The sequence below is a fragment of the Pogona vitticeps genome, chromosome 1 (genome assembly GCF_051106095.1).
Source record: "Pogona vitticeps strain Pit_001003342236 chromosome 1, PviZW2.1, whole genome shotgun sequence".
NCBI lineage: Eukaryota > Metazoa > Chordata > Lepidosauria > Squamata > Agamidae > Pogona > Pogona vitticeps.
The window spans coordinates 4,483,704-4,508,525 of record NC_135783.1 but is presented as its reverse complement, the minus strand read 5'-3'; the positions used below and the strand labels follow the sequence as shown (position 1 = coordinate 4,508,525).

General features: G+C 45.5%; 1 protein-coding gene across 10 annotated transcripts in view; it reads right to left on the bottom strand.

Annotated features, from left to right (window-relative positions):
• Nucleotides 1-207: 207 nt before the first annotated feature.
• EXTL3 (exostosin like glycosyltransferase 3) overlaps nucleotides 208-24,822 on the bottom strand; it is a 173,639-nt gene continuing 149,024 nt past the window's right edge. For all 10 annotated transcript variants that reach the window (XM_072986448.2, XM_078381667.1, XM_072986456.2 and 7 more), the window contains 4 exons: nucleotides 9,781-9,908; nucleotides 6,513-6,657; nucleotides 5,645-5,773; nucleotides 208-2,616 (listed from right to left, as the gene is read on the bottom strand). In XM_072986448.2, the coding sequence (XP_072842549.2) occupies nucleotides 2,407-2,616; nucleotides 5,645-5,773; nucleotides 6,513-6,657; nucleotides 9,781-9,908 (612 nt within the window). In that variant the 3' untranslated portion in view covers nucleotides 208-2,406. The remainder of the gene's footprint in view (nucleotides 2,617-5,644; nucleotides 5,774-6,512; nucleotides 6,658-9,780; nucleotides 9,909-24,822) is intronic.

Genomic DNA, 24,822 nt, shown 5'->3' with positions numbered 1-24,822 from the left:
GCCGTCACCATCAATTCCACTAGACAAACAAAAGCAGAACAAGACGCCAAGGTCACGAATGACAACAGCTTAGGGAATCTTTCAGGCAGATCTTACATTAAGCAACAAGGCAAATACGGAATGCATCGGCATTAAAAACAACGACCAAGTGCCAACCTACGAAGATCATTCTTTAGTCACAGTGGCCGAATAAAAGAAACAGACGCGTTCAAGTTAAACTCTGAGTTTATTTTCTCCTTTTACAAAATTCAACACATGAATATTGTGCTCGTGTTGGGTTTTAGATCCCTCCCTCCCATTTCCCATTTTTTTTAAACCTCTACTTAAAATTTGGTGCTCACGGAGCTTCCACACATTCCTCGTAGCCGGGAACAGCGGGTCAGTATCCCACAGACCGTTCCGGAGGGAAAGAAAAGAATGTACGGAGCTGCACACCAAACCCTGGACTTCCAAAGAATGCCTTTCCCGTCGGGTCTGCCTCTCCTGCCCTCTCGCCATAATTACCAAGATTCCAAAGGGGAGGATAAAGACTACGGCAGAGTTTTCAGGTGGGATACTATAGACCTGTGGGTTCACAGCCTGGTGAAACCCACTGGCTTACTTCACGGTCTGCTGAAGGGAAAGATCCTCATTCCCACTTCTGTTTCCATCCTTTGAGGGCCACTGGAAATAGAAGACTTGAACTCAAGCTGCAAAGGGCCCTACGGTAACTTCACCCTCCAGTGTACTCTTCTGAAGCAATGGCACCAGCCGGTCTTAAAAAAAGAAGAAGTGGTGAGCAGCACAGCCCCAGGAGGGAATGATATAAAGAAGCCCCCAGGGTTTTTAAGTGTACACATGGGCACTTTTAAAGGAAGATGATGCCCTTGGAAAAAGAGCCAGCATTGACATGTTTGAGAACATTGGAAATGTCCTGTTTTGCTGGTCCCGCCGCCCTTCAGTGCTCCCGGTTACTGGACCAGTTGCTTATCTTTTGGTTGTTAATGTCACTCCAATCCTAAGAGCGAGGGAGAAACCACCAGGAAACGAGAGTTGATCAGGATGCGGAGGGCAAGGGACACAGAATTAGCGAGTCGGCTGGAGAGGCACAGAGATTGCTAATGGAGGATGGATTTGGGTATATTCCATTAGCAAACCAAAACAGGACACCTGAGCCTGTCACAGAGAGAGGTGTGTGTGTGTGTGTGTGTGTGTGTGTGTGTGTGTGTGTGTGTGTGTGTGTGTGTGTGTGTGTGTGTGTGTGTGTGTGTGTAGTGTGTAGTGTGTAGTGTGTTTGTGTGTGTGACAGAACGGATTGCGACAGAGTTGCTAAGAGGCCACATCCAACAGATTAAAAAAAAAACAGACACAACACACATGCGCAACCCCCCCGAGCATTCCTTTTGCAGAAAAACGACTGCAAACAGGGTATTGGAGAACGGCCCACTGCATTGGCCCGGTCGTCACACACAATGGAGCAGCTTTCTGTGCTGCTTAAGAAAGGCTTAAATTAAGACTTTTCAGCCAAGACTTACGGGTGGCTGCGATACTCGAGCTGAAATAACCCTCAAGTGGCAAAGAAAGAAACACAGGAGCTGAGGAAAAGGGCTCCGGGGGAGGTGTCCTTCCTTCTGAGGAGGGACCGGGCACTGGGGAGGAAATGGATGGTCTGATGGTCTGGGAAGTCAACCTGGAAGAGGGTCAAAGCGCAATCCATCAGCAGGTGCAAGGGGAAAAGATGGGCTTCCAGAAGCGACTTTACCACAATGGGAGTCGAAGGGGGAAGCTCAGCAGCAGGTTCTCCCTTAGCAGTCACAGGAAGCAGAGGAGGAGAGAAGAAGAGGTTCAATGGAAGAGATTCACCCTTTTCCTCCACACAATCCCAAGCAGATCTTAAGTGCCACATACAAAGTGGCTAGCAACTAAGGGCCTCTGATGGCCAAACGCGGCTGGCCCAAGAACACGCCGGGCTAGCATGAAGCGTGGGGTGCTTCTCCACCCTCGCCCTGGGGTTCTGCTTCTCCCCAACCAACATACGGACGGGGTACGGAGAAGAACCAAAGTGAAATATTTGTTCCCCCCTCCCTGCCCGACCCCACCCCTGCCCAAAGCCTCATGACGAGGCATATCTAAAACACTTCTGTTTTAAATAATTATTATTATTTTAAAAATCCCAGTTTTGCCCTTGGCTAGCCCACTAGCTGGGCGACTAAACCAGTGTCTCTGTTTTTATTCCTCATCCACTGATTCGAGGCTGAGTCTCTGAGCTGGGCCCCACTCCATACAGTTCCAGCGGGGCTTGCCCCGCTCGTGTCTACTCGAGAGTGAAAGGGGAGATGGGGGGGTGTCGTCATCTCTGGGCAGTCCTCCTCCTTACACCTTGGGAGGGGCCTGAAGTCCGTTGCCAAGGCTGCCTCCCCATCGTCTCTAGATGAACTTGAAGCATTTCGTCTTGTCATGGGGCAGCCGGGTCTTGAAGAGGACGGAGTCCACGCGGAACTGGGTGTACAGCAAAGGCATGTAGCCGTAGACTTTGACAAAGAAGTTGATGCACTTGTGCCGCTCGTGGAAGTGGGAGTCGTCGTGAGAAAGAGCCTGAGGGCAGCCGGGGCAGCGGAAAGTCCAACGGGAGGTCACCTGGACACGAGAGAGAAGAACACGTGATCAGCAAGGAAGACCAAACACCGATCGCAGAATCCTACGATGGCCATCTAAGTTTCTCTTAAATGCCTCCAGGGTTGGAGCACTCGCCACCTCCTCTTGAGGTCACGGGTTACACTGTCGTACTGCTTTAACCGTTAGGAAGTTTTTCCTGATAGCCAACCGAAATCTGGCTTCCTTTAGCTTGAGCCCGTTATTGCATGTCCTGCACTCTGGGATGATCAAGAACAGATCCTGCCTCTCCTCTGTATGACAGCCTTTCAAATATTTCAAAAATGCTATCGTATTACCCCCTCCGTCCTCTTTTCTCAAGGCCAAACATGCCCAATTCTTTCAGCCTTTTCTCCTCAGAGGGCCTGGTTTCCAGCCCTCTGATCAGCCCACCTAGCGAGCCCACTTCCACAAGCGAGAAACCACGTGTAATTCCACCCGTGGGGCGTTTCCACTCAGACACATTCATGGGGAATAAGCTTTCCTCCACGGTACCCCAACTCTATGAGGATGCAACCGTATAAAATGGGCTCTACAGTCCACAGAAGGACCAGACCCAATGAATTGTCATCATCTGTTAAGGCGCGTTGGTGGCTTGTACGGCACCCAACAAACATGGCAGCATTTTCCAGAGAATCCGATTTTTCAGCCTCTTTCGACTTGCCTCAAGGTCGTCCTTAAGAGAGTGCTCGGTGACACATGAAGAACAAAGCTGTGACCAAGAATACCTCTCTCACACACAGACACAAAAAGAGTTCAAGGAGGCCGAGCGACCGACCTCCCTTTGCTTAGAATCTGCTCTCACCCACACCCACGGTGGGCAAAACTGTTCTCTTAAAAACCCTGTGAAGTCAGTCTCTGTCTATAATGCTGGAGCAGACTTAGCAATGATCTACTTGGGTGTAAGAGAGTAAGTTTGGTTCCTAGTGTTGACAAACTTCCTTATGGAAAAGGGAAAAGGAGAGAACATTAGGCTAACAACTTGCATTTTAAATAAAGAAGTGGTGAGGAAGAAGCAAAGGGGAACAAACAAACAAGCAAAAAAAGAATTACCCATTCCTTGTTGTTTGTTTTCTCTTTGGAAAACTCAAGAGTAACTTCCCTGGGGAAACGTTTTGCTCTTTCATTTCACGGTGCCCATACAGTACATTCATTTGCTACCGTCGGCACTGAAGCAAATGCTCCGAACTTCTGCTCCTTCCAACGTGTAAATAAATCACTCCCCAGGTTTACCCAGGACCGGAAGGCTTTTTTAAATTCAGGTACGGCCGCTTTCTCAACTGAGTTTCTGTGGTGCGGCTGCTCTCACAGTGATTCTCCCTCCCTCCCTCTGTGTTTTCGGGACTCTTTTTGGTCAAACGTCCCCCGCAATCTCCGGCTGCTGGGAGGATTCTGGGAATCACGGTCCAAAAAATTGTTTCTGCAACTTCTGACTGAGAACGAGCAGCTTTGTATACTAATGTGAAAGGAAGACGGAGGGAGGAAGCGCTTAAATAAACAGGCAAATAACATGGGAGAATTCGGATCAAAGTGAGCAGCTGGGGGTCTGCGTTCTGCACAAGGTGGATCATCCGCCCCAGCTTCCCATTCATCAGCACCCCCTGTGCACACCCTTTGAAGCGGTGGGAAGGTGCTGAAAATAAGTAGGTCATTCTCCATTTGCTTCAGGGCAAGCTTTTGTTACACGGAAGCCGGATTTATCTTCTTGTCTTTCGCTGAGCTTTCAAGAGCCTAAATGCTTTCTTTTAACAAAAGAGGAGCGTGCTGAGGACGTTCAGCTTTGAGAAGTAAGCAACGTTTCCTTGCTGCAGCTGTGCAGGCCTTGGCTATTAGGGAGATCCCAGGACGGTGCGGCATCCGATAAAGGGAGCGGATACCACCAGACCAGCCTGCCAGTTTGTGTTAGACCTACAGTATCTCGCCTCCCCCCCCACTTCCTCCTGCTGAAAAACCCAGTTTAAAGAGTTGCTTTTTAAAACCACCTTTTCTGGAGGGGAAGCGTATTCAGGCCACCATATTGACGGAAAGGGCTTGCCAACAAGGCTGTTCCAGGGTCAGAAGACCAGCAGTCGTAAGATCGAATCCACGTGACGGAGGGAGTGCCCGTCGCTTGTCCCAGCTCCTCACCAACCTAGCGGTTCGAAAGCATGCAAATGCGAGTAGATAAATAGGTACCATCTTGGTGGGAAGGTAAACAGCGTTCCGTGTCTAAATCACACTGGCCATGTGACCACGGAAAGATTGTCTTCGGACAAACGCTGGCTCTATGGCTTGAAGAGCAGGATGAGCGCCGCCCCTTAGAGTTGGACACAACTGGACAAAAATTGTCAAGGGGAACCTTTACCTTTACCTTTTACCGGGATATCTGGTACAGTGGTGCCCCGTTTTCAAGATGTGTGTGTGTGTGTGTGTGTGTGTTCACCTTGCTTTGCTCTTGCATCACCAGGATGAGAGGCCTGATCCAGATCAGACGGGCTCAAAGCCCAGAGGAAGAGAACAAAGCATAATCATGAAAAACCAAAGTAATTCTTCGTCTTTTGCTGCCTGGTCAGCTTGGAGCACCCCAGAGGCATGTTGTTGCTGTTGTTTGAAGTCAGTTGTGCGGCTTAACGGATTAAACGTTTTAGTTTTAGAAGAGGCCGCCGGTTGGCCTGTGCGAGCATATCAGGCAAAAAGAAAAGAAAAATGAAAAAAGACAGGAACTTTGTGGCACCTTAAAGACCATCTGCTGGATTTTAATGTGAGCTTTCGTGGAGAACTCCACTGCCTCGGATAAAATGTTGCCATCCAATTTAATGCACTTGCCCAGAGGCCAAGCTGGATGCCCTAGTCTGCAAACCCCACATCCTTCAGAGATAAGCAACTACGGCTCAAATCTCTCTTCTGGCTGAGAAGGGGCTGCGGTTTAGGAGATATGGAGGGTATCGGGTTGCAGAAGAAGGCTGTGTTCCCAGAGGTAAGATCCCTAGCTTTCTTCTCCCTGACCTTCCCAGTATTTTTTCCAGCCACGTACCTTGATAGGCGGCTTCCGGGTGATATGAGAGACCAAGAAGTTCATGGCAATATCCTCACAGTTGATATATTCGTCCACCATATCACGGATAGCCTGTGGCATCACGTATGAATACAGGTAGGCATAGTACTGCAAAAGCAAAGGAGATTTGGGCCCATGTCAAAGAACGGCCAAGAAGATAGTGCCACTGAAGGCACCAGGGAAAAAAAAAAAGACGATGAAATGCCTGAATTAAGAATGGCGTAAGCGGAATCCAGCTCAATCCCCACACCCAGGAGAAGGACAAATTGCCTAGCAAAACTCCAAAAGGTAAATCATAAGCCATAAGGGAGTGGTTGAATGCAACGTTCAATATGGCCTATGAAGCACATAAAATGCAACTCTGGCTTTAGTTGTAGATTCAAGACCCCCTCTCGTTCGTCAACAATCAATTGATACAGATTCTACATGGAACATAGTTTGGGACCGCGTGGAATATTTGCTCCATGTCAAGATGACAGCAACGAATATATTGTTTCACCTTCGCAAATACAACGAATGTATTGCTGGCAGCAATCTCCACTTCGCCTGCAGCACACAAAACAAGGCCAAGTCTTCAGATCTGCATGCCAATCAGGCCCCCCCCCAATACAGAAATTGTACTGAACGTGCCCCGTTTCTCAAACTCACCACCTCCAACCTCCTGATAAGCCGAGATCAATCCATCAAGCAGCATTTTAGTTTCCCAACTACACTTGATTTGTAGAGAGAGGCAATAAGCACCCACACAGTTGGCTTTCTCGCAAGTTCCCTTATTTAATCTCTCTCTCTCTCTCTCTCTCTCTCTCGATGGGGGGGGGGGTTCATTGCCCTACCACCTGCCCCTTACTTTGTGAAAGAAGGCCGCACCCGTCAGCACCATGGACAGTTCACAGGAATAATTGGAGTTGTAGAGCCAGGACTGGTGAGGAATGTCCCATGCATGGTACCGCCCAGGAAATCCAACAATGCGGTCTCTGGCTTCTCTCCAGACGCTGCAGATGCAGAAAATAAGAATTTCACTGGGCGGGGAAGAAATGCAAGAGGCAGAGAGCGCTGCACAGTTGACACACACACACAAAAAACATCACAGGACGTTCCTCATCCTTAAGCCGGTCACCAATTACTAGCAGGGCTAGTGGGTCATGCAGAGACCACAGACAAACTCTTAAAATTTACTATTCCCTATATCCAGAGGATCATTTCTTGTATTCCAATTCAAGTTTCTACCAGAGCTGAAAAAGAATGCCATGCAGCATTGGAAAAAAAAAAAATAACTATCTTGCATGGAACTTAACGCTGGGTTTCAGTGGGAAAGGGGTTTCACAGCATAACCTAATTAGGCCTTGCCGTAACCAATTTTTCACGGGCTTGGAGAAACCTTCCCCCTTTCCTGTTTGTTTGCTTCTGTTTGTTTTAATATATTCTCGAAGGCTTTCACACCCGGGATCTGATGGCTGTCGTGGGTTTTCTGGGCTGTTTGGCTGTGTTCTTAAGGTGTTTGTTTTGTTTGCTCTCTTTCTTCTTCCTTGACATTTGACCAGAGAAGACCTATAGGCCTCTGCTCTCGACTTCTGATCATGCAGCCAGCATGATGGGTTTCAATCTCCTAGCATGGTTGAGACAGCAATTTCTTTCTTTATCCTTTTTATTTATCTGATTGTAACTGAAGTTTCAAAACTGTAAGTAAAGCTGTTTTTTCTACTTATGCTACTTGTAGAGTGATTTTTTATATATAAGCTGTTTTACCTTTTCTACTTATGCTACTTGTAGAGTGATTTTTTTAATATATAAAGTGCTAGTCACTGTGAGAACAAAAGGCGCTAGGTGGAGACTTTAAGCTATTCTTCTTAATCTTTTCCCTGCACTGCAGCTGTTTGTTGTACAGTGGTGCCTCGCTTAACGATGTTAATTGGTTCAAAAAACACATCGCTATAGGAAAACATCGTTAAGTGAAACACCATTTCCCACAGGAATGCATTCAAAACCGATTAATCCGTTCCAATGGGAACGGATTACCGTCCTTAAGTGAAAATCCCCATAGGAAACATCGCTAAGTGAAACAATGTTTCCTCCATCAGAAAGCCATTGAAATGCATTGAAGCCGACTCAATGCATTTCAATTGGCTTTCCGATGTCCATTTTCGCTCATTTTAAAGTGTCTTAAAATGTTTGAAACCTGTTTTAAATGCTTGGAATTGGTAGTGCACCTTGTGAAACGTGTGCAAACTTAATTTGGCTTTGTTCTGAGTCTTCGTTAATTTTTGGTGATTTTTTGTTTTCCCCATTTAAAGCCATTGAAGGATGCCTGTCCACTGACTGTAAAGCACCAGATAAGTTAACAATCATAATAGCCTCCCTGGAGGCATGATCATGACTGACTGCAGGGGTGGGGAGGTTGGATTCTCGGGGGGGGGGTCACACGTATACATTTACCCCTCCATTGAATCTGTAGGGGGAGCCTGCTGAGTGAAGGCTCTTTCAGTAAAGTGCCTAGACTGAAAAGTGCCATCTTTGAGTATTTGCTGAAAAAAGGACTCCACCGGCTTCATTTCCAATTCTTAATCACTACTAGAGATAGGCACGATCTGAAAAAAATGACGAATCGGGAGGGCTTGTGGCTACCCATGAACCACAAACCACCCACGAACCCCAGAAAAATCAACCAATTTGTGGTTCATTCTTTTTTGGGGTCCTGCATGGGGGGGAGGGAAACCAAATGCCTTCTGCTGCCCGTCTGCCCCCTCCCACTGCCCCTTCTCTTCCCCCTACCTGGTCCTGCTACCTGTTCCTCTTCATCCTTTACAGCTGCCATCTTTAGACACAACCATCCAGCTTCCCTTCTGGCAGCTGGGCCTCTTGTCTCTATGCATGTGCAGAGAGACATGGCCCAACCCCTGGAAGGGAAGCTGGGTTGCTATCTCTAAAGATGGCTGAGGACAAAGAGGAGGTGGCAGTGGCAGGACCAGGGAGGGGAGGCACCAGGGGCAGCGAGAAAGGGCCGGGGCATCCGTTTTGCTATAAACGAAGTGCCGAGTGGAAAAAAAATTCAGTGCTTTGGTTTGTTTCAGCAAAACGGGCTCCCCAAATGGAACTAAACACAAACCACTGATTTGTGGATTTCGGGGGGGGGTGTCGTAGTTCGGTTCGTACCCATCTCTAACCACCACTCACCCCTCCGCTTTCTCTGGAAGAAAAACTATACAGTCCAATTGGTTGGGTAAAGAATACAATTGTCCTCTGGGATTAAACATCTGCTAATTCTTTTGTTAGAGCAATGGCCTGCAAACGGAAAGAGGGGTGTGATGGCCCATCACCAGGCTTCCCCCCCCCCCAATTGGTGGGTCTCACGAGCGCATGTGTACCTGGGCCATGGCAATGAGAGAAACATCCAACGGAGGCAACATCAGGAGACGGTTTGTCCCCCTAAAATGGAAATGTTATTCCTAATATCCTGTGCCTCCCACTTACTCCCCAATGGTTCCATGTGGTTTGGCCTCATTTTCCTCTCTACGGAAGTCACGTGACTCCTCAATGTTGTGCCAGCAAAGCACAGTCTCCTGCTCCTGCTGCTATAAATAGGGTTGCATTACTAAAAATAAGAAGGCGTTGCAACCAAGTTTCTCCATGTGGTAGGAATTAACAGCAAACACATAGAGAAATGAGTCCATGCAGCGATTTTTTTCCACCCCGAAAAATATCCTCTTAACAGCTCGGGAACATAAGGCACACTGCTAAAGGGAAACGTCTTCCCTTCGGAGACAGATAACACAGGAGGGCCAGTCCTGGAAGATGGCTGAGAACACCCAACTCTTGCTCCACCCTTCTCATCCGGCCTCTGGCTTTTACAAAACCCAAAGCGGTTCACGAGTGAGAAGGAAATACGCAGAAAGCCTACATGATCATAATAGCCATGGAAGGAAGAAGAGACAAGACCCCCCCCAAAAAAATATCACTGGATCAAGTCCACCTGGGCTTGACTGGGAAGGGCAACCACAGAAGGCACAAGAAGGCAGGCAAGGGGGGAGGGAAGAGGAGACAAAGCTGGAGACCTCGAGGGACCTGTAGAGAGAAGCAGCCACGAGGGGTCCCCACCCGTGGCCTCTTCAAGAGCTTACCGGAATCCAAACATAATCTCGTCGTGGCGAAGATGGGCGTCATCATCAATAGACAAGATGGCCTCTGTCTCTATCTCATCCCAGGGCAGAAACCGGTTGTTCAAACTGTTCTTCTCTGTGCGTACAACCTAGAAGATGGACACAATCCGTTGTTGGTTTGTTTGTTCTTCCCTCCATTCCTCCTTACATTTATATCCCACCCATCTGGCCCTAACGTAGCAGGTCTCCTTACTCCAGAGTATTTTTTTAAAGTTATGGCACAACTATAAGAGAGAGAGAGAGAGAGAGAGAGAGAGAGAGAGAGAGAGAGAGAGAGAGAGAGAGAGAGAGAGAGCGTGCAGATAAAAGGCATAACAAAAGTCTTCAGCACTGCCCTCCTGGGTTGCAGGAGTCAATTTCGCATATGTTGTCTGTTGGTAAAAAGAAGCCCTGTGGGGTGGAAAATGCTTCATTCCCCCGCCCCCATTCTCTTCTCTGGCCTGCACTTCTGCAAAGCTTCTTTTTCGCAACCAAAGAGGAGTTCTGTCTCCTCTGCTCCCCCCTTTGCCCTTTATATGGGGCCATTAATCCCAGCTCAAGACAATCAACCACGAAAACTATTTCTCACCTATACGATGCCAGGCTACATGTTTTATTGTTCCTTTCTTTCTAAACAAAACCTCCCTGCACATTTTGCTGTATCATGTCAAAGGAAAGGTGAGTGGGGAGTGGAAGAATTGCTTTTAATTGAAAATATTGTTTTCCCCCTATGGGGAATACTGAACTGGAAATCAACCCTGAGTGTTCACTGAAAGGACAGATCCTGAAGCTGAGGCTCCAATCCTTTGGCCATCTCATGAGAAGAGAAGACTCCTTGGAAAAGACCCTGATGTTGGGAAAGTGTGAAGGCAAGAGGAGAAGGGGACGACAGAGGACGAGATGGTTGGGCAGTGTCATCGAAGCGACCAACATGAATCTGACCCAACTCTGGGAGGCCGTGGAAGACAGGAGGGCCTGGCGTGCTCTGCTCCATGAGATCATAAAGAGTGGGACACGACTTAACGACTAAACAACAACAACAACTGTACAGTAGGACCACCGTATCCATGGTTTCACCTATCTACGCAAGTTTGCTGCAGCCATTGATAAAACATGCAAGGGTGCCCCCTTGTGGCCTTTATCCTGCCCCCTTGTAAGTTGTATATAGGGTTCCCTCATATCTGCAGTTTTGGGCATCCACAACAATCGTGGAATTTATCCCCTGCGGATATGGGAACCTTTCTGTATTCTATTCTCGCTGATAACCTGAACTGGTCCTATCACCAGAAACATTTTCCCACTCCGTTCTGAAGTCTGTGTAATAAATAGACTATCAGGGATGAACAACTTCAAAGGAGGAAAAGCAAACGCTTTGAAAATTCTCTGGCATGCATAAAATTCATAAATAAATAAGTCAGCAGCGTGAGAGCAACTCTCTGTCCCCAACCGGGGAACCTGGTTCCTATCATTCAAATGTGAATCCACACAGTCCCCTCTCCCCCAAGCCGTGTGTTGTTGTTATAAAGCAGCAAATCAGCAAATGATCGCTGAGAAATGCAGCGTTACAGTAGTAAAATGCCATTAAATAAGATTACATTTGGATCATAAATTAAAAAGAAATCCCGCACGGAAACCATTAATGGTGGGAAATATATGTTGGGAGGAACAGGGTGACAGCTGGTATGATTAAATTCCTGCATTAAGCCAACATTAGTGCTTCCCCCTGCCAATAGCGAACAGGAGACAGAGAGAGCGAACACAAGGAACATTGGACAAGCTGAGTAGCAGAATGTTTCATGAAAGATCCGTCAAAGATGGAAGTGAAATTTACTGCAGAGGAAGGCGGCTGTGCTGGGTGCAGAGCTGGGCAATGGTCGACAGGGCTCAGGGAAACACATGGCAAAAGGCCTACAATCTTCTGGCTGCACACAGCAAAAACTGTTCAGTCAACATGGGCCCTGCAACGGGATATCCTCTTCCCTTGGTTGCCACCAGGCTTCTCTGTACATGCATGCCCAAACTCTATGGTTTGCATGATCCTGCTTGATGCTCTTGCAACAAGCATTAATGTTGATGAGAGATGTATTTCAATGTAAGGTCCACAGATAATAACTGGGGTTGTTGTCAGAACACAGCTTCCGAGGTAAGTGAGATATTTAAGGAGTGGTTTTACCAGTTCGGCTTCCCTAGTGAGTCTCCAAGATTGAGCGGGGGGATTCGAACCCTGGCCTTTGTTCTAGTCTGTCACTCCACCCGCTATACCACACTGAGTATCGTACAATAATTACCGCATTTTCCATGTAAAAGATGACACTTTTCCCTAAAATCGTTAAGAGTAAAAGATTGAGCATTGTCTTTTACATGGAAGTAAGCCGAGGAGAAAACCACGCGGTTGCAAAGCAGCCTACCATAGGTCTCTGCAAACCGTCCGCCTCCACTCGCGAGTGAAACTGCCGATAGCTTGTCTCTGTTTGCAGAGATAATCCCAAGCCTTGTGCAAATGATGCAAGCGGATGCCGAGGAGAGCATGTCGGCCAGCAATCGCGAGGGCGAACAGCTGACATGCAGATCGCGAGGGTGAACAGCTGACATGCAGTGCCTTCTCTGTGGGCACACGAGGCATATGTCGACCTCCTCCCACTGAGTTTATGATCAGACAGTGGAGAAAACAGGAAAAACAACTCCTTAAGATACCAAAAAAGAGAAAAAAGTCTTAAGAGGAAAATCAGCAAAATGGCCAAACTTGGAGCAGAGGCTCAAGACTTGGATTTTGGAGCAGCGCCAGAGTGGGATATGTGTATCAACTAAGCTTATTCAATATCAAGCAAGAATGTCTGCAAGTGAAATGAAGACAGCTGATTTTACAGGAAAGGCAAACTAGTGCTTCAGTTTCATGAGGAGAGAAGGGTTGGCCATGAGAACACGAACAAAGTTAGCACAGAAAATGCCCCCTTTTTATGAGGATAAAATTCCAACAGTTGCACTCCTATTTCATACAACTTTGGGGAAAATATATATATATGATTTTGAGCCAAGTCAGATTGCAAACATGGATGAGGTGCCTCTCAAGTCTGATGCGCCTTCCAACAGCGGCAATCAAAACAAGTGGCCATGAAAAGACACACTACACTGCTGCGCTTTCATGCTCTGCAGATGGTACTAAACTGCCTCCGATGTTTATTTTTAAGAGGAAAACTTATCCAAAGGAGACCATACCACGTGGCATTATTGTGCAAGTTCATGAGAAGGGATGGATGAATAAAGACATCATGGCCATTTGCTTTGCAAAGGTTTGGTCCAGAAGACCTGGTGGACTCTTAAAGAAGCCAACTCTCCTTGTCTTTGATCAGTTCCGAGCACAATTAATAGAAAAGACAAAAAAAAAAAGGGTTGTATTGGGTTTGCAAACACATCTAGCAGTTATTCCCGGTGGACTTACAGGTCAACTATAGCAAATAGATGTTTCAATCAACAAGCCATTTATAGTCCTGATGAGAGAAGAATGGAATAGATGGGTTCAAAAAGCAGGTAGTAAATTGACACTGACAGGAAGAGTGAGAAAACCAACTATTACTGAGGTTAAAAACTGGGCTCTAAACTCATGGTATAGCGTCAAAAAAGAGGTGATTGTGAAGTCCTTCAAGAAACGTGTACCGTATTTTTCCATGTATGAGAGACGCCCCCACTTTTCTAATCCAAAATTAAGAAACCTAAGTAAAAGGTAAAGGTTCCCCTTGACAATTTTTGTCCAGTCGTGTTCGACTCTAGGAGGCGGTGCTCATCCCCGTTTCCAAGCCATAGAGCCAGCGTTTGTCCGAAGACAATTTTCCGTGGTCACATGGCCAGTGCGACTTAGACATGGAACGCTGTTACCTTCCCACCGAGGTGGTCCCTATTTATCTACTTGCATTTGCATGCTTTCGAACCGCTAGGTTGGCGGGAGCTGGGATAAGTGACGGGAGCTCACTCCATTGGGTGGATTCGATCTTATGACTGCTTGGTCTTCTGACCTTGCAGCACAGGCTTCTGCGGTTTAGCCCCCAGCGCCACCACGTCCCCAAAGAAACCTAAGTGGGGCCTGGCAAATGTAGGGGGAAAGGGATCAACATGCTGCAGGATCGCTTTGATCCCTGCTTTCTCCCTTTGTGCTAAGCCCGTGGGGCTTAGCAAGAGGATGGGGGAAGGGATCAAAGCAATCCCATAACTACACAATCATTTTGATCCCTTTTCCCCTTATACAACCACTGGATTGTTTTGATCCTTTCCCCCCTCCTTTTGCTAAGCCCCACAGGACTTAGCAAGCAGAGGGGAAAGCAGGGATCAAAGCGATCCTGCAGCACTTTGATCCCTGCTTTCTTTTTGCTAAAGCTTAGCAAGTGGAGGGGAAAGCAGGGATCAAAGCCCTGCAGGATCACTTTGATCCCTGCTTTCCCCTCCATTTGTTTTTGTTTTTTCCTCAGCTTACTTCCATATATAAGACAAACTTCAATTTTTAGTCTAAAGATTTTAGACAAAAATATAGTCTTATACATGGAAAAATATGGTAATCAGCAATGCCATGGACATAACTGAGGATGATCTCATATACATATTCAGTGACTGAGTAGACAGCAACAATGCAATAGAAGTTGAAGAAACTGATATGTTTGAAACTAATAGTGATGAAGAAAGCAGTGATGCAATACAGACTGAATGAAGTGATTTGCTCAGCTAAGGGTGATGCATAATATCACAGTACTGGCTTGTAAATGTTGCCTAATTACTAAATAAGTATAAGGTTCATTATGCAACGTATACAATCTTCCAATCTGGGGAAGAGCAAGAATGAGTATAAATAGTGCTGTCGCTAAAGAATCTAATTGGTGATATGCAGAATTTAAAGGAAAGTCCAGTTCTACAAGGCACATACAGTAGGAACATGGAATGTGAGAAATAAACAAACTTAAGCTTTAAATAATAAAATATGAAATGGAACATTTGCAATACTTGGAGTAGGTCAAGTGGCCCGGAACAGGAAATTTGCAGTTAAATAATTACCATATGTATCACTCTGGACATGGGAAATTTGGAAGAAATGATGTAGCTCGAAGAGTGAAGCCAGATGTAGCACAAGAAGTTAGGGACTAAATATTGCAAAATCTGACCAAATAATATAAATGGGACTTAAGGGAAAGCCATCATTCAAGTATGTGCTCCAACAGCAGATGGTGAGGGAGAAGAGGATGAAAAATTTATGCCAGGGAAACTGATAACACACCAGAACAGGATGAGCTGGTCACTGTGGGTGTGACTAGTATGCAAATGTTGGAAATAAAACAAAATCAAATATATCTTTTGAACAACCTAACAGACAATTCTGCGGACAAATATCACCAGATGGCCATTACAGAAATCGAACAGACAACATAATCAGAAGTAGAAGACAGAGACGCCCTAATTTTACTGCAAAAACAGCACTAAGAGCAGGCTATAGTACAGATCCTGAACTGTTACCCTGTTTCCCCGAAAATAAGACAGGTTCTTATATTAATTTTTGTTCCAAAAACCGCATTAGGGCTTATTTTCAGGGGATGTTTTTTTTTTTTTCATGTACAACCATCTACATTTATTCAAATAGAGTCATGTCATCTTCTGGTTGCTGCACAGGGGTGGAGGGCAGGACTTCACTTAACTGGGGCTTACTTTTGGGGTAGGGCTTACATTATGAGCATCCTGAAAAATCCTACTAGGGCTTATTTTCAAGTTAGGTCTTATTTTAGGAGAAACAGGGTAATAAACTTGAACAAAAACAATAAAAAGGTACCATGTAGGGCCAAAATAATTTAAAATAACATTTCTGAAGAATTATTTAAGTAACAGATCTAGATTGCTAATCTGAACTGACCATAAACCAGAGCTATTATGCACTGAAAATTGAAAGACATTTTAGGGGAAAATGCAAAAAAAGAAGCAAAAATATATATTGGACTCAGAAAGAAAGAACAAAACCCAAAGAGGAACAGATGAGAAGGAAAATAAAATGTGACTGAAATGTGTAAGAATCCTAAATGCAACTTTTCAACCACTTGCACAATATGGAATAAAGACCACGGTTACATAGTCATTACAAAGAAATAAAAGAGGACAAAAGAAACCCTTATTAGAATATGGAGAAACATAATGGTTTTCAATTGGCAAAGATGTTAGACAAAGGTGTGCTTTTACCTCTCTATCTGCTGTTCAATCTTTATGCAGAACAAAATCGTACAAAAAGCTGGATTAGATCCAGATAAAAGAGGAGCAAGAGCTAGCGGAAGAGAGATCAACCATTTAAGATCTGCAAGTAAGACCATATGACAGGTAGAAAAATAACAATGGCTGGGAACAATAACTGGTAATAAAGGGATAATAAAGGGTGCAAAAAGCAAGCTTTCGGTTCAACATTAACTAAAATAATGATGACTGAATCATCATCATCTTAGAACTGCAGACCTGGCAGGGACCCTGTGGATCATCTTGTCTAGTCATTGTCAAGGACGCCCAGTGGAGGAATCCAACTTCTGGCACCTAAACCCCTCAGCTATCCAGCAATTGTATAAAATTAATGCAACTGATCATGAAGCTGAGGCTCCACGACTTCGGCCATCTCATGGGAAGAGAAGACTCCCTGGAAAAGACCCTGATGCTGGGAAAGTGTGAAGGCAAGAGGAGAGGGGAACGACAGAGGATGAGATGGATGGACAGGGTCATCGAAGCGACCAGCATGAATTTGACCCAACTCCGTGAGGCAGTGGAAGACAAGAGGGCCTGGCGTGCTCTGGTCCATGGGGTCACAAAGAGTCAGACACGACTTAACGACTAAACAACAACAACGTTGACAATGAGAGTCCCCAGGACTGCAAGAACAAACCTATCCGTTCTGAAGGAAATCAACCCTGAGTGCTCACTGGAAGGACAGATCCTGAAGCTGAGGCTCCAATCCATTGGCCATCTCATGAGAAGAGAAGACTCCTTGGAAAAGACCCTGATGTTAGGAAAGAGTGAAGGCAAGAGGAGAAGGGGACGACAGAGGACGAGATGGTTGGACAGGGTCATTGAAGTGATCAACATGACTTTGACCCAACTCTAGGAGGCAGTGGAAGACAGGAGGGACAGACGTGTTCTGGTCCATGGGGTCACGAAGAGTCAGACACGACTAAAGGACAACAACGTTGACAATGAAGGAACCAAAACGATTAAACATTTTCTTTGCTTCAATTATTAACCATAAGGGAAGCTGCTACCAGGAAATCAGGAAAAGATAGCGAGTTGGAAAGCGAAGGTATGAAGGAATTTTAAGCGCACGGAATGAATAACTAGAGACCAAGGCCAAGTTGAAGAACACAGTGTTGGGATTTCGCTCACTATGTACAGTAGTGCCTCACTTAACGATTACCTCATTAAATGACAAATCCGCTTGAAGATTCGGTTTTTGCGATCGCAAAATGATGTTTCAATGGGAAAAACCGGTTTACGATGATCGGTTCCATGATTCGGGAACCAATTTTTCCCTTTACGATGATCAGAAAACAGCTGATTGTAGGGTTTCAAAATGGCCACCTGCTGTGCAAAATGGCTCCCCGCTGTGTTAGGGATGGATTCTTTGCTTTACAGGCACCTGAAAATGGCCACCCTATGGAGGATCTTCGCTGGACGAGCAGGTATTTTGCCCACTGGAACGCATTGAACAGTTTTCAATGTATTTCAATGGGCTTTTTTATTTCGTTTGACGACGATTTCATGGAAACTGGACAGAGAAGAAGCCTGACATGAAAAAAAAAACCTGATTGATTCAAGTGTGTTAAAGGGAAGTTCTACAGCTACAAGAAAGACGAGAATAAATGGGTACGGGATCAAATCAAGCCCAAACTCTCATTAGAAGCTAAAGTGGTGAAATCAATGCTACAGTGCTTTGGACACAGCCTTAGAAGAAAATACTCACGGCAAAATAAAACAATGGTTGAGCACATGGAAGGCAGTAGGAAAAGTAAGCCCTGGCATGGGGTGGATAAATTCAGTATAGGAAGCCACGCTCTTGAACTTTCACGACCAGAGGAGGAATGCTAATGATAGAAATTTCTGGAGGCTATTCATTCATAAGATCTCCCTAAGCCAGAAGTGACTTAACAACACACAACAATCGCAACCACATTAAGCTTTCTCATTTCCTGGTTCTGAACTATCAAGCCGCCCAGACTTCAGAGTGCATTAAGATAGCTTTCACATTCTAACTCCATGTAACTTTGATAAGAATCAATAACAGGAGCACTACTTACAATAATGCATCCGCAACACATTTATAGATTTCTGCGTTAATGAGTCCAAATTTATTTGGGGATATTTAAGATGCAAACAACCTGTGAATCAATATATTCTGAGGAAGCAGCTTAACCGGTTATATCGATTCACCGGCTAGTTTCCTGTAAACGTCCCCAACACTACAAACACTGATGATGCTGTCTCCTGAGACCAAAATAACAAAGCTGTTCTTCCTTGAGCTATCTCAAACGGGAAACTCAATTGACAGAAGCAGGATTTTATTTTGTCTTTAAAACTTCAAAAAATGCAGGGGGGGGGGGAACCAAAAAAAGAAAACATAGCTAAGGAATGGTGGTTGTGGGTTTTTCGGACTCTTTGGTCGTGTTCTGAAGGTTGTTCTTCCTAACGTTTCGCCAGTCTCTGTGGCCGGCATCTTCAGAGGACCGCACTCTGTGCTCTGGTGTAGTTGGCTTTGGGAGTGCAGTATTTATGGCTGTGAGATAGGCTTTTGATAAGATAGCCGGAAAAACCCACAACAACTATTAGATCCTGGCCATGAAAGCCTTCACAAATACATAACTAAGGAAAACCAAAATTAACACAGAACCACATAAACAATTCAGTAATAAAAAAGCATCAATGTATTTTTCTACATTTTGCTGGATGAAGAAGGGATATTTTTGAAAGCTTGCATGCCTTTTTGTGCCCACTTCGTTTTTCCTCATCAGATGTGTAGAAGAAACAAATCTATGGGTCAGCCATAAGGAGTCTGTTAATCAGGAGCTTTATTGGAGACATTCAGATTTTCCCCCGCGGAAACTGGCCGTTTGGTTTGATAAAGGTATCGGCATAGGCTGGATTCCAGAACCACATCCACGGGAGAAATACTGTTGAAACGTATGAGAGTTTGTACACAGCAGTTCAAGTATGGTATATATAAACCACCAGGATCATGAATGGTATTCTCCTTGTGTGCCAGCAAGAACATTTACTACACACCACAATTTCAGACACAATAATAAACTAACACTGCCTGAAACCTTTGCACTTGGTACAGACTTAATGCTTAACACATAACTGTTTCGTAACATATTCTTACCAGACATAGTAACGGACAAGTTGTCAGACTAACAGGACAAGCAGACTCCTAACAGACAACATCCAACAGATTAATTACGCAGACTACAGTACTTCTAACAGAATAATAACCGTCACTTCTTTCTTTCCTATCGATCTGGCAGATAACCCACTTAACACCCTTTGGCCAACCCCAGACAGAATCTGATTGCTTACATAGGTTCTACTCTGTACATTACACAAACAATCTTGTATGCACATAACATGCATGCTGGGTTGCATAACTATCTGTTCCGACAAATAATTCACACAATGGCTTTGTTCTGTTCTGTTCTGTTCTGTTTTGTTTCGATGGGGGGACAACTCTTCCACCTAGTTATTGCTATTTAAGACTCTGGAACTTGTCTGCCAAACTGATGTCATTGAAATGTGACATAATGTGTTAACCCCCAATGAATTCATTTATTGGTGGCCTATGTCAAGTCAATACAGTGGTGCCTCGCTTAGCGAGGTTAATCCGTTCCGGATTAACCCTCGCTCAGTGAATCCATCGCTAAGTGAAACAAAAAAGTCCATAGGAACGTATTAAAACTGATTTAATACGTTCCTATGGACTTAAAACTCACCGTTGTGCGAGTTTCCTCCATTGCAGTGGCCATTTTGGATGCCTCGTTAGCAAGGCAAAACAGCGGTCGCCATTTTGTTTTAGCGGCGGCCATTTTGGAACCGCCGATCAGCTGTTCGCTATGCTTTGATCGCATCCGCGCGATCATCGCATAGTGAAAAAAGCCCATGGGGCCATCGCTGAGCGAACGCGCCAGCGATGGCCTGGGACCCTTCGTTATGCGGTTTCATCGCATAGCAAAGCGTTCGCTATGCGAGGCACCACTGTACTAGAATCAGAAATTTCAAGACAATTGCAAACTGCAGCAAAAAAAAAAAAAGTGGCAGCATTATAAGGCTTCCCAGCAGTCACTCACAACATTCAGCTCTTTCTCCATTACATTCTCCATCCCATTTTCCCACTTGACGTGTCAGTCTACATTCTGTGGCTACTGTGCAAGCTCTTATGGATTTTGCCATTTTTAGAAAGGTTTTTTTAGAAAGAGCATTTTCTCTAGTCACCAGGGTTTCTCAAGGTACACTGCTATGTCCCGTCTGTTATTTATTCTATATTCCTATTTTGAGTGCAATGCCAGCAGCGTTCACTTTCACAGGTACACTTTGAGAACGATCAAGCCTTATGCTGATAATTCCATTCCATGGATACTGAAATCTTCCAAATGGGCAGAATCCTGTTCAAAAACGGTTCTGTGCCCGGAGTGCTCTGCATTTGGCCCCGCAACCTCCAGTGCTCAGACAAGCAAGCTACAGGTCGGCCTCTTTGGAACCAACTTGTTTAAGGAGTTCATGCATTCTTCCTTTGATGAGCAGCAGAATAAGAGAACCTATGGGTAGTGTGGGCGGCATATAAATTAAATAAATAAATAAAATAAATATGCAGTCTAGAGTCAATGGGATACTCATAAATATTTCTTAATTTTCTGTGATTTTCTTTACACTGTTTCACACATCAAGCCTTGAGCTCATGGTTACTAGACATTCAGAGAGAGAGAGAGAGAGAGAGAGAGAGAGAGAGAGAGAGAGAGAACTTTATTATGGTCAAAGACCAGCATGGGTACTAGATTCAGTACAGGCAGGCCAAAAGTTATTTGTGTTACGAATAACCAATGTATGGAATCTACACTATTATTCCATGCATGGCATATTGTTGTAAGCTGCCTAGAGCAGGGGTCTCAAACTCAATTTACCTGGGGGACGCTGGAGGCAGAGTCTGGGTGAGGCTGGGCCACATCAGATTTTCCGCCAAGCGGAGCAAGAGCCTGAGGAAGCCACCCAGGAGTTTCCTTAGCCCAGCTGGGGCTCCGAGGAGGAGGAGGAGGGGCGCGTCAACCCTCATCGCCGGCCACGACCCCCTCCATCTCCTTCTTCATTACAACCACCACCAGAAGGACGAAGAAGCAGAGAAGGGAGGGAGCGCCGGCAACCACCTAGCCAGGGGGAGGAGGGCATGACATAAAGTTTTTTTTTAAAAAACCCTAACAGAATTCACCTTGCCAAAGGAGAAAAGCCCCCACCAGTATCCACAAATTTAAACAGAATGGGGCAGGGCCCCCCACAGGTGCGCACGCGTGCATGCACACACACACACACATGGAGGTCCAGCAACCTTCCTTTGAGGGCCCCCCTCAAAAAAGAGCGCACTCAGCAGCAGCAGCTACCCCCCACCACGACAGAGGAGCAAACTTTGCAAGGTGAGCCCAGGCAGCCTCCAGAGCCGAGCCGGCTGAAGCAGGATGAAGAGGAGGAGGAAGCACCGCCGAGCGCTGGCCGGGCTGGTGCTGGGGCGCCGAGAGAGAAAGAGAGCTGCTTCCCTCGAAGAGGTGGTGGCGGCGGCAGCTGCTGTTGGTGGCTTGGAGGCGCTCTTCGAGGACGGGCCGGGAGCGAGCTCCGCTTTCAGGCATCACTCAATGGTGGCTCAGGCACTCAGGGGAAAGGGCTGGCAGCGTGCCTCGCTCGCCGGCTCTCCCCCAAGATAGCGCCTCTTGCACCTTCCATCCGGAACTGCAGCCTGCCAGCCAGCAGAAAGGCGGGCTGGCTGGCAGGCTGCAGTTCCGGATGGAGGGCGCAAGAGGCGCTGTTTTGGGAGAGAGCCGGTGAGCAAGGTGAGGTTTTTTTTTTTTACTCTTGAGCAGAGGACACGTGGGCGCTTCAGAGGGGGCAGGCAAGGCGTGGGCCACAAACTATCATCTGGCAAATGGTCCCCGGGCCACATGTTTGAGACCCCTGGCCTAGAGACCTTTGGGTAGCGTGGGCAACATATAAGTTCAATATAAAATAACTAACTAAATAAATATTGTTATTCCATACATTGTTAACTTATTATTATTGTATGATTTTAATTGTTGTAAGCTGCTTTGGGTCCCTTATAGGGAGAAAGGTGACCTATAACTCAATTCAACTCCAATACTACCCCAAAAGTAGTGACTGATACTATCATAGCAGAGTGTACAGGACCATGACAGTTGCTAGAACCCACCTCAAGTAGCTACACTTTCTCAAGCTCTTGATGAGCAAAGAAGGTCCCGCAATTTGGGACATTTCTTCTTAAATTTCCAAAGGCATCAGATCATAGGGCAAGACAGAAGCCATGGCAAGGTTTTGTTAAACTGTGCAGGAATTAGAACGGAATAAAGAGCTTCTTCACTGCCCTAGTCAAACTTTATTGACTCGAACAAGCAATCCAGAGATTTGCAGCTGAGAAAAAACTTTTATTTATTTATTTAATTTACATCCCGCCCATTTAGACCAAACTCTACTCTGGGCGGCTAGCAACAATATTAAAATAAAATAAAACAATAAGAGGATGGAGAAATAAGTTAGGTATCGACAGGAGGAAAGGCTTGTCTGAAAAGTCAGGTCTTAAGTTGGCTCTTAAAACTCTTCCTCCCCCCCCCCCCCATGTACATTCTGCTCTTCCTGCAGTGATCTGGATGCAGTAGGAACAAAGCATATAAGCAAGCCTAGAGGCACAACACTATAATCAGCAGGGCCCAGCTCCTTAAGAGAGGTCATGGAGTTTACATTCATCCTGAAGGGTGAAAAGACAGATGGAACACAAGTTCAATGCAAGGCCAAAGGCCTTAATGAGCCAGGCTGACACTGTTTCTGGAGCAACAACTAGGGAAAAAAAAGAGAGAGAGAGAGAGAGAGAGGGAGAGAAAAGAATCGCCATGTAGTGTGTGGGCACAAAGTCCTTGCTTACAACCGTAACTGCTCCAGGCCATGCACTCCTCTCCACCACAGTGGTATCCTTCAAGAGGCATCCGTGCATTTGACTTTTAACAGCCATGCCCCTTGGTTAAACTGACTCGCTGGATGCCACTTCGTGGAATTATCACTTGCCAGGAACAATTGCCTTGAGTTGAGCGCAGCTGAGCAACCCTGGGGAATAGACTCGGAACGTCTAACCAATTTTCTGAAAACCTGAAATATCTTACACCACCCTGGACATTAGAAATGAGTCGGTTATTTCATCAGTTGTTGAACTACCTTCTGGTTCCACTCCAACTGGTCTTGGATCGAGACACCCAACAGAATTGTGTAGCCTTTACTGATTGTCAATAGATCTGCTTGACTCCGGACACGTGACAGAATCCCATTCGTCATGTGATCCCTTACTGGCTGGAACTATGCATTTAAAGCAGAATAGCGTGATTCAAAGACACCAGAAAATTATGGGAACGGTGGCTGCCAACAGAATGGAAAAACTGTACGAAATGTAAAGGAATTAGAACATATACTTTGCCATCTCTTAGAAGTATACTTTTTGACTCAAAAATGTCTGAGGGTAAGAATCTGGCACAGCCACGTTTATATCTGTTTAATTTTGGATATAAAAATTCCAAGAGTATGATCGTGGATACATTTTTTTTACTGGGATCTTATTCTCTGTAAATTACTTTATGACTGATACTGGCTCGTCTTTCATTGCAGCCAATGACTGGTTAAAAAAAGAAATGACCGTACCTCGTTTGCCTACTGGAATCAGAATCTGGCAGATCAAAAACATGCAATATAAATATTTCCAGTATCAAAACAGCAGAATAAAGGCATTGCTGTTCCACCTGCCATTTAGTTAGGAACCTAAGCTTTATCTTGTTGTGATCCAGGGAGAAAAACACGACAGGGGCAGTAAACAGAGAAACAATTCCAGCCAACCCAACATGGTCCTCCACTCAGGTCTCATTACCCCAGAGACGTTTTACACTCGTGTCTCAAATTAAATGGCAAATATAACCTGCTGCCAGAAACTCACAGTGTGTGTCTGCACTGCTGGAGGAGCGTGACACTGCATCGCGTCTATGTTTGCCAAAACGGCATCGCATCCCATGGGCCTCCCTGCTTGGAAAACAAGGGTATCTGGAGCAGAAACGGGCGGATTGCAAGAATTCCCTTGTTAACTAATCCAGGCAGGCATGGCTCTGATTTCTTGTGCCTGGATAGGACAGTGACAGGGAGGATCACACTGTGGAGTACTCATTCCTGCCAACAACTGCAAAACAGAGGATGTGTTCAGGGAAACACTGACATTTTGCACGGAAGCTTGAACTATTATTGCCTCACTAGAACTCACAAACGTTCTGCAAGGGATTGGCGCTGGCACATGGTTAGCAATGTCATCCGAAAAGGTTCTGACAAATTGAGAAAACCTTCTCTTTAACACCACTGCAACTCTGTGGGCGATGGGAGCAGCGAGGGATAGGAATATATTTTCAGATAGCATTCTGACACTGTTCCTTAAAGCAAGGTTAGCTCTGGAGAACAGGAACTCTTAACCTTTTCTTTACCATGGAACGTCTTTAGATATTTTTGTTGCTGCAAACCACCAAGACTTAAATCAAGATTTAAAACCCTCAAGTGCATCAAATATAAAGTGCATTAAAAATGTAACGTTTCTCATAAAAGGTCTTCAAATTTGGAGAAGGGAGAAGTATGTTGATCTGTTAATGCACATAACTCCTATTATAATAAACCTGATCACAAAGTCCATCTGAACACTCACTCCGATTGACACTGGCTGACTCCGACTCTCTCTTTTTATGGCTT